This window comes from Thermobia domestica, chromosome 1 (assembly GCF_964235325.1).
Source record: "Thermobia domestica chromosome 1, izTheDome1.hap1.1, whole genome shotgun sequence".
NCBI lineage: Eukaryota > Metazoa > Arthropoda > Insecta > Zygentoma > Lepismatidae > Thermobia > Thermobia domestica.
The window spans coordinates 254,098,906-254,112,383 of record NC_137454.1 but is presented as its reverse complement, the minus strand read 5'-3'; the positions used below and the strand labels follow the sequence as shown (position 1 = coordinate 254,112,383).

General features: G+C 36.1%; 1 protein-coding gene across 2 annotated transcripts in view; it reads left to right on the top strand.

Annotated features, from left to right (window-relative positions):
* The window catches only part of LOC145660452 (glutathione S-transferase-like), a 59,699-nt gene that overhangs the window by 38,032 nt on the left and 8,189 nt on the right, over nt 1–13,478 (top strand). For both annotated transcript variants that reach the window (XM_081725502.1, XM_081725493.1), the window contains exons 2-4: nt 3,803–3,976; nt 7,439–7,606; nt 11,455–11,597. In XM_081725502.1, the coding sequence (XP_081581628.1) occupies nt 3,838–3,976; nt 7,439–7,606; nt 11,455–11,597 (450 nt within the window). In that variant the 5' untranslated portion in view covers nt 3,803–3,837. The remainder of the gene's footprint in view (nt 1–3,802; nt 3,977–7,438; nt 7,607–11,454; nt 11,598–13,478) is intronic.

Here is a 13,478-nt window from a genome sequence, read left to right as displayed (position 1 = left end):
GGGTACTGATTATATATATATATATATATATATATATAATGAGGTACGACAATAAAGTAATGAGAATGTTTTTATCAGCTGATGCTGGCAACCCTGCTGACTTAAACTACCGCCAGCGTGTGAGCTTGGGCCTGCTCCACTAGCACAGCAGTGGCACTCACAAAGTATTATTCATTGTACAGTTAGGGGTTAAAGAGCGCGGTCGTGTGTTGAACCCCCGTCACAACAATGGTAATACGTAATATTGAGCAGCGCTACGCAATCTCCTTCTGTGTGAAACTTGGTGAGACGGCCCTGGTAACGTACCGGAAACTTCAGCATCCCTTTGGAAATGAAGTGTTATCAATGGCACAGATGTATCGTTGGCACAAAATGTTTGCGGAAGGCAGAACAAAAGTCGAAGATGAACACCACAGTGGGCGACCCACAACAACACGAATGGAAGAGAACACAGACAGGGTGAGGGAACTTGTGCGAGCGGATAGATGATTAACCGTGAAAATGATTGGGAATGAACTGAACATGAATTGAGAAACAGTGCACCTGATATTAACTGAAAATTTGGGAATGCGAGTAGTGTGTGCCAAACTGGTTCCGAAACATCTCACACAGCAACAAAAAGACGACCGGAGGACCGTGGCGGCTGCATTGTCTGTTCGACAGTATTTGGCATCAAAATCCATTACAGTGCCACCACACCCTTCTTATTCACCGGACATCACCCCGTGTACTTATTTCTGTTCTTAAAGGTGAAAGCAGTTCTTAAAGGACACCATTTTGAACCAGAAACAGACATTCAAACAGCTGTAACACGGGCATTGGCAGGCATCCCAAAAGATTACTTTCAGCGATACTACCAACAATGGAAACGCCGATGGAGTAAGTGTGTGCAGTCACGAGGGGATTAATTTGAAGGTGATCATAGTTGGTTGAAAATGTAAGTAAAGTTGTTTTTTCCAATTCGCATTACTTTATTGTTAGCCCTCGTATATATATTTCAAATGGCACTACGTCAGGTTATTACATATTTCAAATCATCATGTTAAACGAAAACTTAAAATATCACATTTATTATTCAGTGTTGCAAACAAAGGATGTTATAGTATCACAAACATCCAAAGTTTGGAAGCCTCTATCACATATACAGCACAACGGAGATGGACAAGACAATACACATCGGAAGTACCTTAGCATTGGATACTATGGTCATGGTATGAGTTGTTTTGAATGAACAACAACGAGGTTACAAAGGCTTAAAAATTAGAATTTTTTCGAAAAAATGCTTAGATAAGTATAATATCTAATTACTTGTATAGCTTGTAATTGGCAAACAAATCATTTTGCCGTTTACAGCACTTCGATATCTCAAACCGTTCCGGAGATATAAACATTGCTGAAGTTTGCAACGCTGCTTAAAATGTATTTCTGGATAATATTTAAACTGCTTGTTGTTTTCCTTCTCTTTTATAGCATTGCGGGAATAATTTTTACTAGGTGTAATTACAAGTCCCGCAATTACATGATTTAAGCAGTGTTGCAAACTTCAGCAATGTTTATCATATCTCCGGAACAATTCGAGATATCGAAGTGCTGTAAACGGCAAAATGATTTGTTTGCCAATTGCGAACCATACATGCAACTATATATGATACTTATCTAAGCATTTTTTTTTTCGAAATAAAGCCTTTCGAAAAAATTCAAATTTTTAAGCCCTTGTAACTTCGTTGCTATTCATTCAAAACAAACCATACCATGACCATAGTATCCAACGCTAAGGTACCCCCAATGTGCATTGTCTTGTCCATCTCCGTTGTGCGGTATGTGTGATAGAGGCTTCCAAACTTTGGATGTTTGTGATATTATAGCATTCTTAGTTTGCAACACTGAATAATAAATGTGATATTTTAAGTTTTCGTTTAACATGTTGATTTGAAATATGTAATAACCTGATAGTGCCTTTTGAAAAAATATAAATTTCTACTGGGATGGCAACATTGTTCACCGGGTGGTGGTGTTTAATACGTAGAACGATGTCCCCTTCCTTATAGTTGCTTCGTGCAAAGTTTCACTTTTCTTCTACTTTTGGTTTCACGGTTATCACGGATGATCCAGATAAATTGTCTACCCTGTATATATAGGGTGTGCAAGCACTTGTGTTCGAGACGCACTTGTGTTCGAGACGTTAGAGACTTGAGTCAAAGCTGCATTACTTAACATAGTGCCAGTATACGTGTAGGAGAATGGAACAAAGAGTCCATATTGATGATGTTATGCGTGGAAGAATTACCAGGCAGGGGTCAGATCCAGATGGACGCGTCTCGTAAATTGGGTGTCCCACAAAGTGTCATCTCGAGGATCTGGCGACGATTCTAAAGGGGTGACAACGTCTCTCGGAGGTATGGCGGAGGTCGTCCAAGGAGCACCAGTGACCAGAAAGACCGTTACTTACGTCTAACTGCCAGGCGCAACAGACACAGCACCGCCTCAGATCACTCTAGGGACCTTGCAGCTGCTACAGGAACGTCAGTGTCAAGATTAACAGTGAGACGGTTAGCTGAGGGACATTCGTATGCCAGAACACCAGCAAGATGTGTTCCATTGATTCCACAGCAAAGAAGAGCTCGGTTAAATAGGTCCAGAGAACATCACGCATGAACTCCGGAATAATTGTCTTATGTCCTGTTCACAGATGAATCCAGGTTCAGTCTCACCAGTGATTCTCGACGTGTATTCACCTGGAGAGAACCAGGAACACGGTTCCTTCCAGCTAATATGACTGCTGTAGACCAATACAGGGGCGGCGGAATTATGGTATGGGGTGGAATCATCCTGGGGTCCCATACACCTCTGCATGTCTTCCCAGGAGTACCGTCATCTTGGACCAACACGTTCGTCTGTTTCGGGACGCAGTGGGTCCTGATTTCATTCTAATGGATGATAACGCACGTCCCCATCGCACTACCATAGTGGATGAGTACCTTGAGCACCAGGATATCAGGCGGTTCGATTGGCCCAGTTGCTAACCGGACTTGAACTCCATCGAACATGGGTTCGGGTAGGGGACATGCTTGTCAGACGAATTACACGTCGTCAAATGGCTCCAAGATCCATTCCTGAGCTTCGGGAGGCACTTGTACAGGAATGGCAAAATATACCCCAGCCACTTCTTAATAACCTCATTCTTAGCATGCAATCACGTTGCGGTGCATGTGTTGCAGTGCGGGGCGATCACACACACTATTGATGTCCTGTATTATACGCTTAACCCTCGAAAACCACATTGGTCTATTTCCGAATTTTCCCATGCCCATCGTATTTTCGTCTCTGTTGACCATTCTGTGCATTCTCTTCCAATGTTTTCGAACTGTATCCATTTGCAATTCCACATTCCAATAATATATGGCTGATTCACCATTCTCTGAGTGCAATAAACCATGCAAATAGCATTATTCTTAAGTTTTGCACAATGGATTTGTGGCGCAAAAGTGTACAGTTTCAGAGCTAGTGCTGTCCAAAATCGTGGAAAAGCTAACGTTTAACATGTGTCTTTCAAATGAGAGAAACCGTGCAATGGCGCTTCATATCAGCATAAAAGGAGTCATACATATACTTTCCAAAAATTTATATTTCATCAATGTCTGCAGGTGTGCAGGGGATTCCCTACAGGGTATAATTCCGAGACATGCTTTCAACAAAATTTTCAGATAGGCTATGTTCTGATTTCAAGGTGAGTCCAAGGTAGGCAAAAGATATATTTTGTTTCTTTACAATATGTATCTTAGATTTGATATTTATTTTTCAGGTCTTAAGACTTTAGTTTCAAGAGTACCATCTGAAATGTCTGGAAAATATAAGCTCACTTATTTTAACGTAAGAGGAATTTGCGAACCAATTCGTTACTTGCTTTCCTACGCAAATGAAGATTTTGATGACGTCAGAGTTGAATGGGAACAATGGAATGAAGAACTTAAAGCACGTAAGTATACACAAAAAATCAATATAGTTACTTTTTGGAATTTGATCCCATGCCTTACCATATGAATCAACCAAGCTACGAGTATATCAGCAAATTCCAAGAAATGACGTTAGCAATTAATCACTCCTGCATATACAATAACAGGATGTTGTTATACGCACAATATAGTTATTTCCTTCAGTTTCAGTTGCTCTGAATGTTTGGTAGATTATTTTTAATAACAAATATTGTTATGATCTTTCTCACAAACATTCTCTTCTGGCTATAAAATGCAAAGAATGAACAGCAGGTTGCTCCAAGAACTTGCTTTGAATATTTTCCCCTGAAACTTTTTTTTCATACCAATTATGTTCAAAATATATACAGTATAGGGTCTATTAACCGTTTAAGAATGGGTACTTTAAACGTCTGTGACATATAAGATTGCTTATAGTTTCAAATCATGTAATATATAGGATACAAAAATAACATTATCATAAAATTTCAATTTGAATTTTAGTGACAATTTCAAATTTATATGAAAAAAAGGAAAATTTTTGCTTTACATTTCTTTCACTTGAAAAGTGTTTCTTTCACTATAATTCGTTTTTTTTTTTCAAATTAAAAAATCGTATCGGAAGGGCCAAGAGAAAACTTTCTTTCTTATATTGATGAAACTTAAGTTTATAATTGTTTAGGCGAAACTGAAACCATTAGCTACTGAACGTTTAGATACACCTGGGAAAAGTCATGTTCCATGTAGAAGTACGAGGACTATATCAAGTTGAAACTATTAAAACTACTGAATTTCTATACAAATTTGACAATTTAACCACTTCTCATTCAATTTATAGCATCGTTGGCAATCTTACTGTAGCAGTTATCCATTTAATACTTTTAATCAATGCAGTCTTTTCCTGATTCGTCCTGTTCCGTCCTGTCATATAGTTTCCTGGCCTGTTTCTTTGTCTCTTTTTCAATTGACTCCAATCTTTTATTTCGGCTCGTACTATTTGCAACGTTTTTTCAATGCTTTCCCGTTCAACTTAGCTTCCATATTTCGAAGCATTTAGTTTATTTTTATCGTTTTTGCGTTGTCCATGCTTCCGCTTCATAGAATATAGGCTTAATACTTGAAACAAAACATTTTAGAGGTGTTTTCTTAACACATTTATTACAGGACCCACAAAACAAACTTATCTTCTTTCTGATTTTTTTTCATTATCTCTATCCTCGTTTTATTTTACGTTCATATTTTGCGTCTTCACTGATACTTCCTAACTATCGAAAATTAGTCACCTGTTCTACCCTTACCTTATATTTCTGTAGTTAATATATTTGTATTTCGCTTCACTCTAGATATCAATGCTTTTGACTTTTCAACTTCTTTTTTGTATAGGATGTTAATGAATTATACCAACAAACTAAAAAAAGTGATTCCTCAGATCAAGATAAGAGAAAAAGTTCATATAGGCATCTGACGAAAAGTACATAGTTTTCAGAGCTAAGGCTGTCCAAAATCGTGGAGAAACTAAATTTCAACACGTGCTATTTCAAATTTGAGAAACTGGGGAGTGACAGTCCATATCGGCGTAAACCAAGTCATCCAAGGATATATATTTCATCAACGTGCAATGGATGTGCAGAGGATTCCCTAAAGATTATAATTTCTAAATATGCTCTCAATAGAATTTTCAGGTATGATCTGACTTTAAAGTGGGTCCAAAGCAGGCAACAAATAAGCCTTGACAGCAGTGAACACGGAATGCTCCGATGGGGAGTCGGAAGTGTTAAGAACCGCCGGCACTACTGTACTTTTGTTCGGAATAACGCAGATACAGGGAGTGACAGGGGCAATGTCGAAGGCTTTGCTCGACGTTATTTATTCTATTCAGTTCTGTATTTTCTGACAGGAACAATGCCAAAGGCATTGCTTGTCTATTTATCTATATACGCGTATGAAAATGTGTGTATATTTTACTGTATAACATAATTCTGAAACGTCCTGAACGATTTCAACTAAACTTGGTACACATTATGACTTACAATCTGGAAAAAAATACTGTTAAGATACCCCTAGCATTGGGAAGAAGAAAAGATGACATATAAAAATTATCGAATACGACCGATATTAGTATCAAGTCAATAGCTTTTGAGGTCGTAGAAGATATTTTCGATGCGGTTTTTTAAGTCCAAGTTTATCCCCCAGTGAGATAATACCCCCTAGCACTTCTGAGATTGGCTAGGAAGATGTAGAATGTAAAGATAATAGTAAACGATAAATGTTACTGTCGAATCCGTATACTTTTCGGGGTCACTAAGAAGAATAGTGATACTCTTGATGTCATTTAAGTCCAGTTCGGCCCCTAACGGCATGGAGGCTGAGAAGGAGTGAAAAATAAAGCGTTCAAAATTACTGAGAGTAATATCGAAACCATACTTCGAGGGGTCGGGAAAACGTTTGACTCGTTTCAAATAACCTTTGGAACATTGTTAATACCACCTCAAGCTAGGTTTTTATCATGTCACTTTGGCTAAAGGGCGCATTCTATTGATTAGGATATGTCCAAATTGGTGCCAAAAATAGAGAATCTTGTAGTTTTTTATAATTATATTTTCATTGAAATGTATGTCCAGAGAGAAAAGGAGATTTAAATATTTTCCATAAACGTATTGTCTGCGTGGAAAGAACGGGTATTTCAGCTGGTATCTAATAAATATAAAATATTTAAAACTTATATGTGACTTGAATTGTGGAAAAATAGTTGTTTCCTCCCATGGTACAAAGGATTTAAGAACTATTCCCGAGGTGGGAACACATCATGTGATTAAATTCGTATCTAAGCTGTAGATCTATTTCTCATATAATCTCAGTGGGAAAATGGTCGTGAATCTCAATATCAAACTAACCACCAACTAACCTAAATTAATCAAGAGCGATACCATTACGGAACGTTTCTACAAACAAAACCAGTAGGTGTAAGAAAAGCACGCTGTCTATTGTAGTTAGCATTCGTGATAGGAAGCTATTTAACTAGTGAATATAATTGAATTTAGACTAAGGACCTGCTAACTCTATTGCCTTTATTTTCGCATTATTATGTAAAATGGATTTGGTTCTCATAGCAATCAGGAAAATAGGTGCAAATGAATAACCGGATGACTTCTTAGATACTCGAAGAAGATAACTGGAAATATGGTGAAGTAAATAGGCAAGTGCCATCGATCATCCTTTCTTGTGTAAAATTTTCCAAACAGCTGTTAGCAAGTTCTTCTACTTTGACCCTTCAGTTTCAAATATTCGTGTATCTTTTCGCTTGGTGAACAATTTATCTGTAGCAACTAATTTGTACAAGAGGCATCGCTGATGCTCACTGCAACTTCTAACCTCGAATACTGACTTACAAACCTCTGAAATTTACTAAAGACGTTGTCGCCTATTACATTTTAAACAATCCTTATAACTCATATCTTGTTTTGCAGAGACTCCTTTTGGGAAAGTTCCTGTTTTGGAAAAGGATGACCAAGTAATGCATCAATCACTGGCGATTCTCCGCCATTTGGGCAGACAGTATGGCCTGATGCCTTCGGACGACCAAGACAAGTTACAATGTGACATGTTGGTTGAGACTCTGCAAGACGTTCGAACTCGTAAGTTTCTGTTTCAGTATTTTTACATTTTTATTCTCTTGCGACGGAATTTCACATGAATTATTATTGTTATTATTAAAGCCTAATATTTTTATGTAACAAATGAGAGGAAATTACTATTAAATGAGAGGAAAGGGAACTTTAGAAAGTAATTCTATAAAATATAAAATGCTGATGGAAAGAATTGAAAAGAACTCTCCTAACTTAATAACAATTCGATGTTTTAAAACAAATGCTGCAAAAATACTGAAATAAGGGAAATCATATCCTGTTGTTCTTTGCATACATTCATGTTTTTAAGCGAAGTATTCCACAATTAGAAATCAATTTATTTTCAGAGAAAGTTCTCAATACTTTACCCCGTAAAAAGTTAGATTTCGTGTGGGGAGAAGGGTCAAGGATTGTAACTTTGGTTGTATTTACATAGATGCATTTTGCTGTTTGTATTGTGTTATTTAGTACAGTTTATTTTGAAAATTCGTTGCTTGGACTCATAGTTTGAGCTTTCCGCTGAATATATGATTACAGTCGGCTTTCATATTTACTTTTTGTTTTGAAAGGTGGGGCTAAAGAAAAGAACATTATATAAAAGATTTAATTTTGTGAACCAAAAACTATCAAAAATATAAGGAAAACTTCCATCACGAAATATTACTTTATGATCATTCGTGAAACATAACAAACTACGAGTATTTTTTAAAACTTATTAGTATGCAGTGATATAGATTAACATGTGTTTTGATAACCTTTTGTGAGCATCAATTGTCCAAGTTACATTGTAAGAAAAGAGCAAAACATTGCAATAAGTTGTGCATGGCATTTCTTAAAGAGAATTATTTCTGGTGACGAACAGTCTCTTTCAGCAGATCGGCTCATAATGGTTTGCATCATCGAATCTTAATTCCAAGTTATTTTTCATGACAAAAGCAGATTGTGAGTATTTGCGGCCTGGAATAGATAATGGCTTAACATGTTTCGTGAAATTGTATTGTTCAGTTGTTCTTCGTGTAATGTGTTGTAATTTTTTTCTTAATATCTAGTGAAATTTTCACACATTATTGATTGCTATCTCAATTTTCTCATATTTCTATCAATTTAACGCTTATTATTGTTGTCCTTCATAAAAGCAGAATATTATACTCATTATACAGTTAAAATAGAAACACCAATAAACGTATTTTTTGTTCTTCACCCAGAAGAAACTCTTTCCCTGGTCAACAGGTTTGTTACTGTAAGACATCGAGAGATTATAGTGATATTTGCTTTTCGGAAAAGAAACAAATATTCCTTTTTTTCTAGTACTGTGTTCTGCTACTCAGAGGATTTCAATGGGGCGTGACATCACAAGTATAAATCGTGCAGTAAGCAATATATTGCGAGACTAATTATTTTTATTCGTTTTGCAAATATACATCCTTAGTAAACCTAAAACGAATAGTAACATGAGGATCTATTGTTACCTTATAATGAAAGTAACACAAAGATAATTTAATTTTGAAAAGGCTCATGCAAGTTGACTGCTGGACATAAGATAAATCATGAAGAAAAAACAAATATTTGAAAGTATTAATAATATTTTCAACTGTTTCAGATACACATTTTAAAAAAATTATATCCAGGATAATAAATATCTAAATTATGCTGCAATACATATTACAGCACCGGAGATGTATGTTAGACGTAACATTTTTAACAATGCGAATGCAATCAGTCTTCCATTGTCAGCGTAGCAATATTACCAAATTTTGATATCAGTATGACCATGTTTATATTTATTATCGGATTTTGGAGCCTAACAGTATACTACGCATTTGTTGAGTTAGTGTACCTGTTTTGTAGAATATCTGCTGTAGAGTATCTAGCTCCAAAATTTGTAACACAATTTCCTTAATCTGAAATTGTGGGCCTATCTTAACTCATGCCTTTATATTCAGTTAAACTCTACAATGTCTAAAGTTAACTCTGAATTTCTTTGACAAGGAGGAAGCGTTGTTTTACAAGCAGTCCCTTGTTATTCAAAATTCTCTAAAGACATGGTCATTACTAAAGCCTGGAGTTTTATGTAGTCCAAAGTAGCAAAATTTGTAAAACAAATTAATAAAATATGTAAAAAAATCTAAATATATATTTTTCATGTTTATGGTAATTCTGTTATTTTCTTATTGAAAAAGTACTGTTCCACTTACTTATGTTCCAGTTGCTTATTCTAGGTTGTTCTGAACAAATTTATTCAATTTTGAAAAATTATTTGCACTAACTTGCCACAGACAGTTCAAGTTTTTACAAGGAACAAATGAAATTGTCTTGCAGCAAAATGAAAATCATATTTTAATTAAACAAAATCTGAAATTGAGAAAAAACTCTTAGACCCTACTTTTGTGATGACCAGCGAAGCACTAAATAGTTTTCCATATGTTCAATGGCTATGGAGACTCGTCTGTCAGGATTCTTTTATAGGCGAAAAATATCGCCACGTCACAGGAGATGACAGGCGTGAACTTCAACAGATGGCCTGATCTGATGTCCTGAGGAGCCTCTGTCTCTTTCTTCCTCCAGTATCCTGCATACAGTCCTGAAAACTGATTGGAACTTCTGGGCGATTTTCATGAGTTTTTCAACATGTACCATGTTGAGTTCATTTTTGGCATCATCCATTATTGTAATGACTTCTTTCAAAGTCAGACCTGAAATTTTCAGTTTGTGGATAGTGTTTACAATCCACCCATAGCTATCTGCGATGTACGCCAGGAAACATTCAACACTAGGGTTGGCGAACGCATTTTGAAACTCACGCACTGCGACACTGGACTCTGCAGAAAATGTGATGACAACTGACTTTACAGCATCAAAATTATCATTGAAGAAATTAAGACTCTATCCAGGTGTCCCGCGTGTCAGAACAGGTTGCGGAGGTAAAGCCATACTTGGCACTATATTTCTGTAGTACTACACGACCAGGGGTTTTCAGAAAAACTTTCTTAGTGAAAGACACAAGCTCATTGACTACAGGAAAGTTTACCCGCACCTCTTCTGTTACACGATGTAATCCATGGGCCAAACAGCACATGTGAATAAGGTTTGGGTAGAACAGTTTCAACGCATCGGCAGCTTTTAACATGTAAGCTGCAGTGTCAAAACATATCACAAGCACAATTTCTGCAGGAGCCGTTTCTGGCCACAACACTCGCAGTTCTTCATTGATGAAACGTGCAATGGTTTTTGCCCAAAACTTATTTGCTGCGTGTTGTAAGGAGTGCATTGTCCCTCTGAGTTTTTTAGTATTTTGTTCTTCTCTTGCTGCTAGACTTTTATTCTCCCTTTTTGTTGTTTTGTTTCTATATATTGTTATTGTTATATATTTTATTTCATATATTTATTCTTTTATCTTTCATTTTTGATTTCTTTTAATTTAGCAGCGCTTTCTTGTTCCTTTATAATATATTCTGTTTTAGCTTTTCTTCTATCTTTTTATTGTTGCAGTCCGTGTTAGAGCAGCCGTGTTAATCGTGAAGGGAACATAGCCTCGATGCTGACGTCCCCCACCCCCTTATTAATCAATCAAGACGTTGAGTACGTATTAGTTGGCAAAAGAACCTAATGTTGGTATGATGTGGCATGTTGGTGTGATGTTATGGACATACAATTCCGGTCTATTTGAAGGTTTAATCATAACTTCTACAAAAATCGTGATTTTTGTCAACTTTTTCTGGGCTTCGAAGAATTCTATTGTAACAGTCTATTATGATAATCTTATTTAAATCTTTAAAATTTTAGTCATTTTGATCTATCTTATTTCATTTGGTATATCAAAATGCGTCACAATTTCACGTTTATATTTCTCTCTTCAGAGCTGGGCCAAAACTTTCTGGAAAAGGATGAAACTAAAAAGAAGGAGGGAAAGGAGAAACTGATCAACGAAACTGTTCCTTTCTACTTCTCACGATTTAATGAAATAATTCAAAACAATGAAGGCCACATTGTAAAAGGGAAGGTAAATATCGCATAAGTGACTGCAAGTTAGTTTCTAAATGTAATGAAAAAATTAAATAATTAACAATAGATCTGCCTATCTTAATATTTACCTCTAAGAAAATATGTGACCGAGATTAGAATCTCGTGCTAAGTAGTCTGTCAAACGCAAGGTCACTACTGATTGTTCGCCTAATGTGCACTTTTTTGTTTATTTATCTGCTATTAATGGTATAGTACCACATATTGTTTTCGCTGTCTTTGCATACTTTCCGTTCTAACATCGTAGCTGTAACGTACACTGCTTCAGTTATCCTTAATCTTTGAGCGAGTCTGAATTTACAATACGTAAAAATTATGTTTGTATAAAAATGATGAAAAAATTGCCTTGGTAATGTTTGTTTTCATAGAATACGTATCTCTTTATTTACTGAGTCAGAAAATTACAAGAATCATTGTAATCTGCAGTGAAAATTTTCTTGGATGGCACAGGATCATAGGCTACTAACTCATTCACGATTTGAATAAACTACATTTTCATGTAAAAGTAAATACTACGCTATCTATGGGGCAATGCTCATTATCTCTGAGTCAAAACTACACAGAGTGAATACTCAAAAATCCTTTAAGTACGTTAAGAAACACTTAATGGAAATTTTTGCATAAATTTCATGTTTTAATATATAGAAAACTCTAGCTTATTCTTCTTTCACTGTCCCTAAATATACATTTTTAACTCATATCACTTCTAATGCTTTGCGAGTAATTTGATAGAAATCTTCTCTATAGAAAATGGTCTCTTGTCAAGTTCTTGTGGGATGCGAAGGATTCTGTCGTAGTAAAGTATCCCATTTTAGCCTGTTCTAAATCTTTAGGAAGAATCGATACAATCTATTGAAAATTGGTCTAAAACAGAGACGCCAGAATACTTTTTTCCAAGAGTGGGGGCAAAAGTCCGGTTCTAGGAAGGGCAAAGGACCGACACACAGGTGCAGTCGCGAATAAACACGTGTTGATGCATGTGTGCACGTAATTTATCATACGCACATATCCTTACTAATTACAGTGAATAAACTATAGTATTATAGTATTTAAAATAAGTAAAGTATGCGAGTAAGCAAATTAATGTATCTTGACATGTGCTTCCAAGAACTGAGCAACCTTCGAAAATCCAGGGGAAGCAACTGCCCCCCGTGTGGGTGACCATGATCAGAAATTATATTAGTATGAACCAAGTTTGGTTCGTTGAGCATATTAGAGGTATAACCCTCAACTTTTCGACCCTCACTGTTAGCAATAGCAAGAGATAAATTACATTTTACATAACTGAAATAGTGCTATTAACATTTTTACTACAAATTCCTATAAAATTATCAACACAGGATTAACATCTTGTAAAATTTTGATGCTAACAGTTGACAACTCTCGTAGGAAAGAGAGAAATTTTTGTCTATTTTCAGTCACGCGTTCATTTCCAGTATCTATATTGTTTATCTAGTTACATTACTTCTTCATAAGTAGATACGAATGTGTTCCACAAGTTTTCCAAGCATATTTTGATTTGTCGTTTCATGTACCATATACCTTATATAATCCAACAATAAACAATATATCATAGCCTTCTCTTTCTTCGTGTATGTGGTATGTTTCGCTACAATAGCACTTATCTCCCAAAACTTCTTCCCCCTTCTAATAAATTCGAATACTGCCAACAATCTGGAGGTTTTAGTGCTCTAGCAGTGTTTCGGGTTGCCCGGTTCGATTGATAATTTCCTCTTCACCTTATGCTCTCACTATTAATCTTCTGTATTCATCGCCTATAAAAGGCTGTGAGGGAACCCAGGTCGATTTCCGGCGGGGGTCCATGTGGTTCGGATTCCCGTTAGGCTGTAGATCCCCGTCT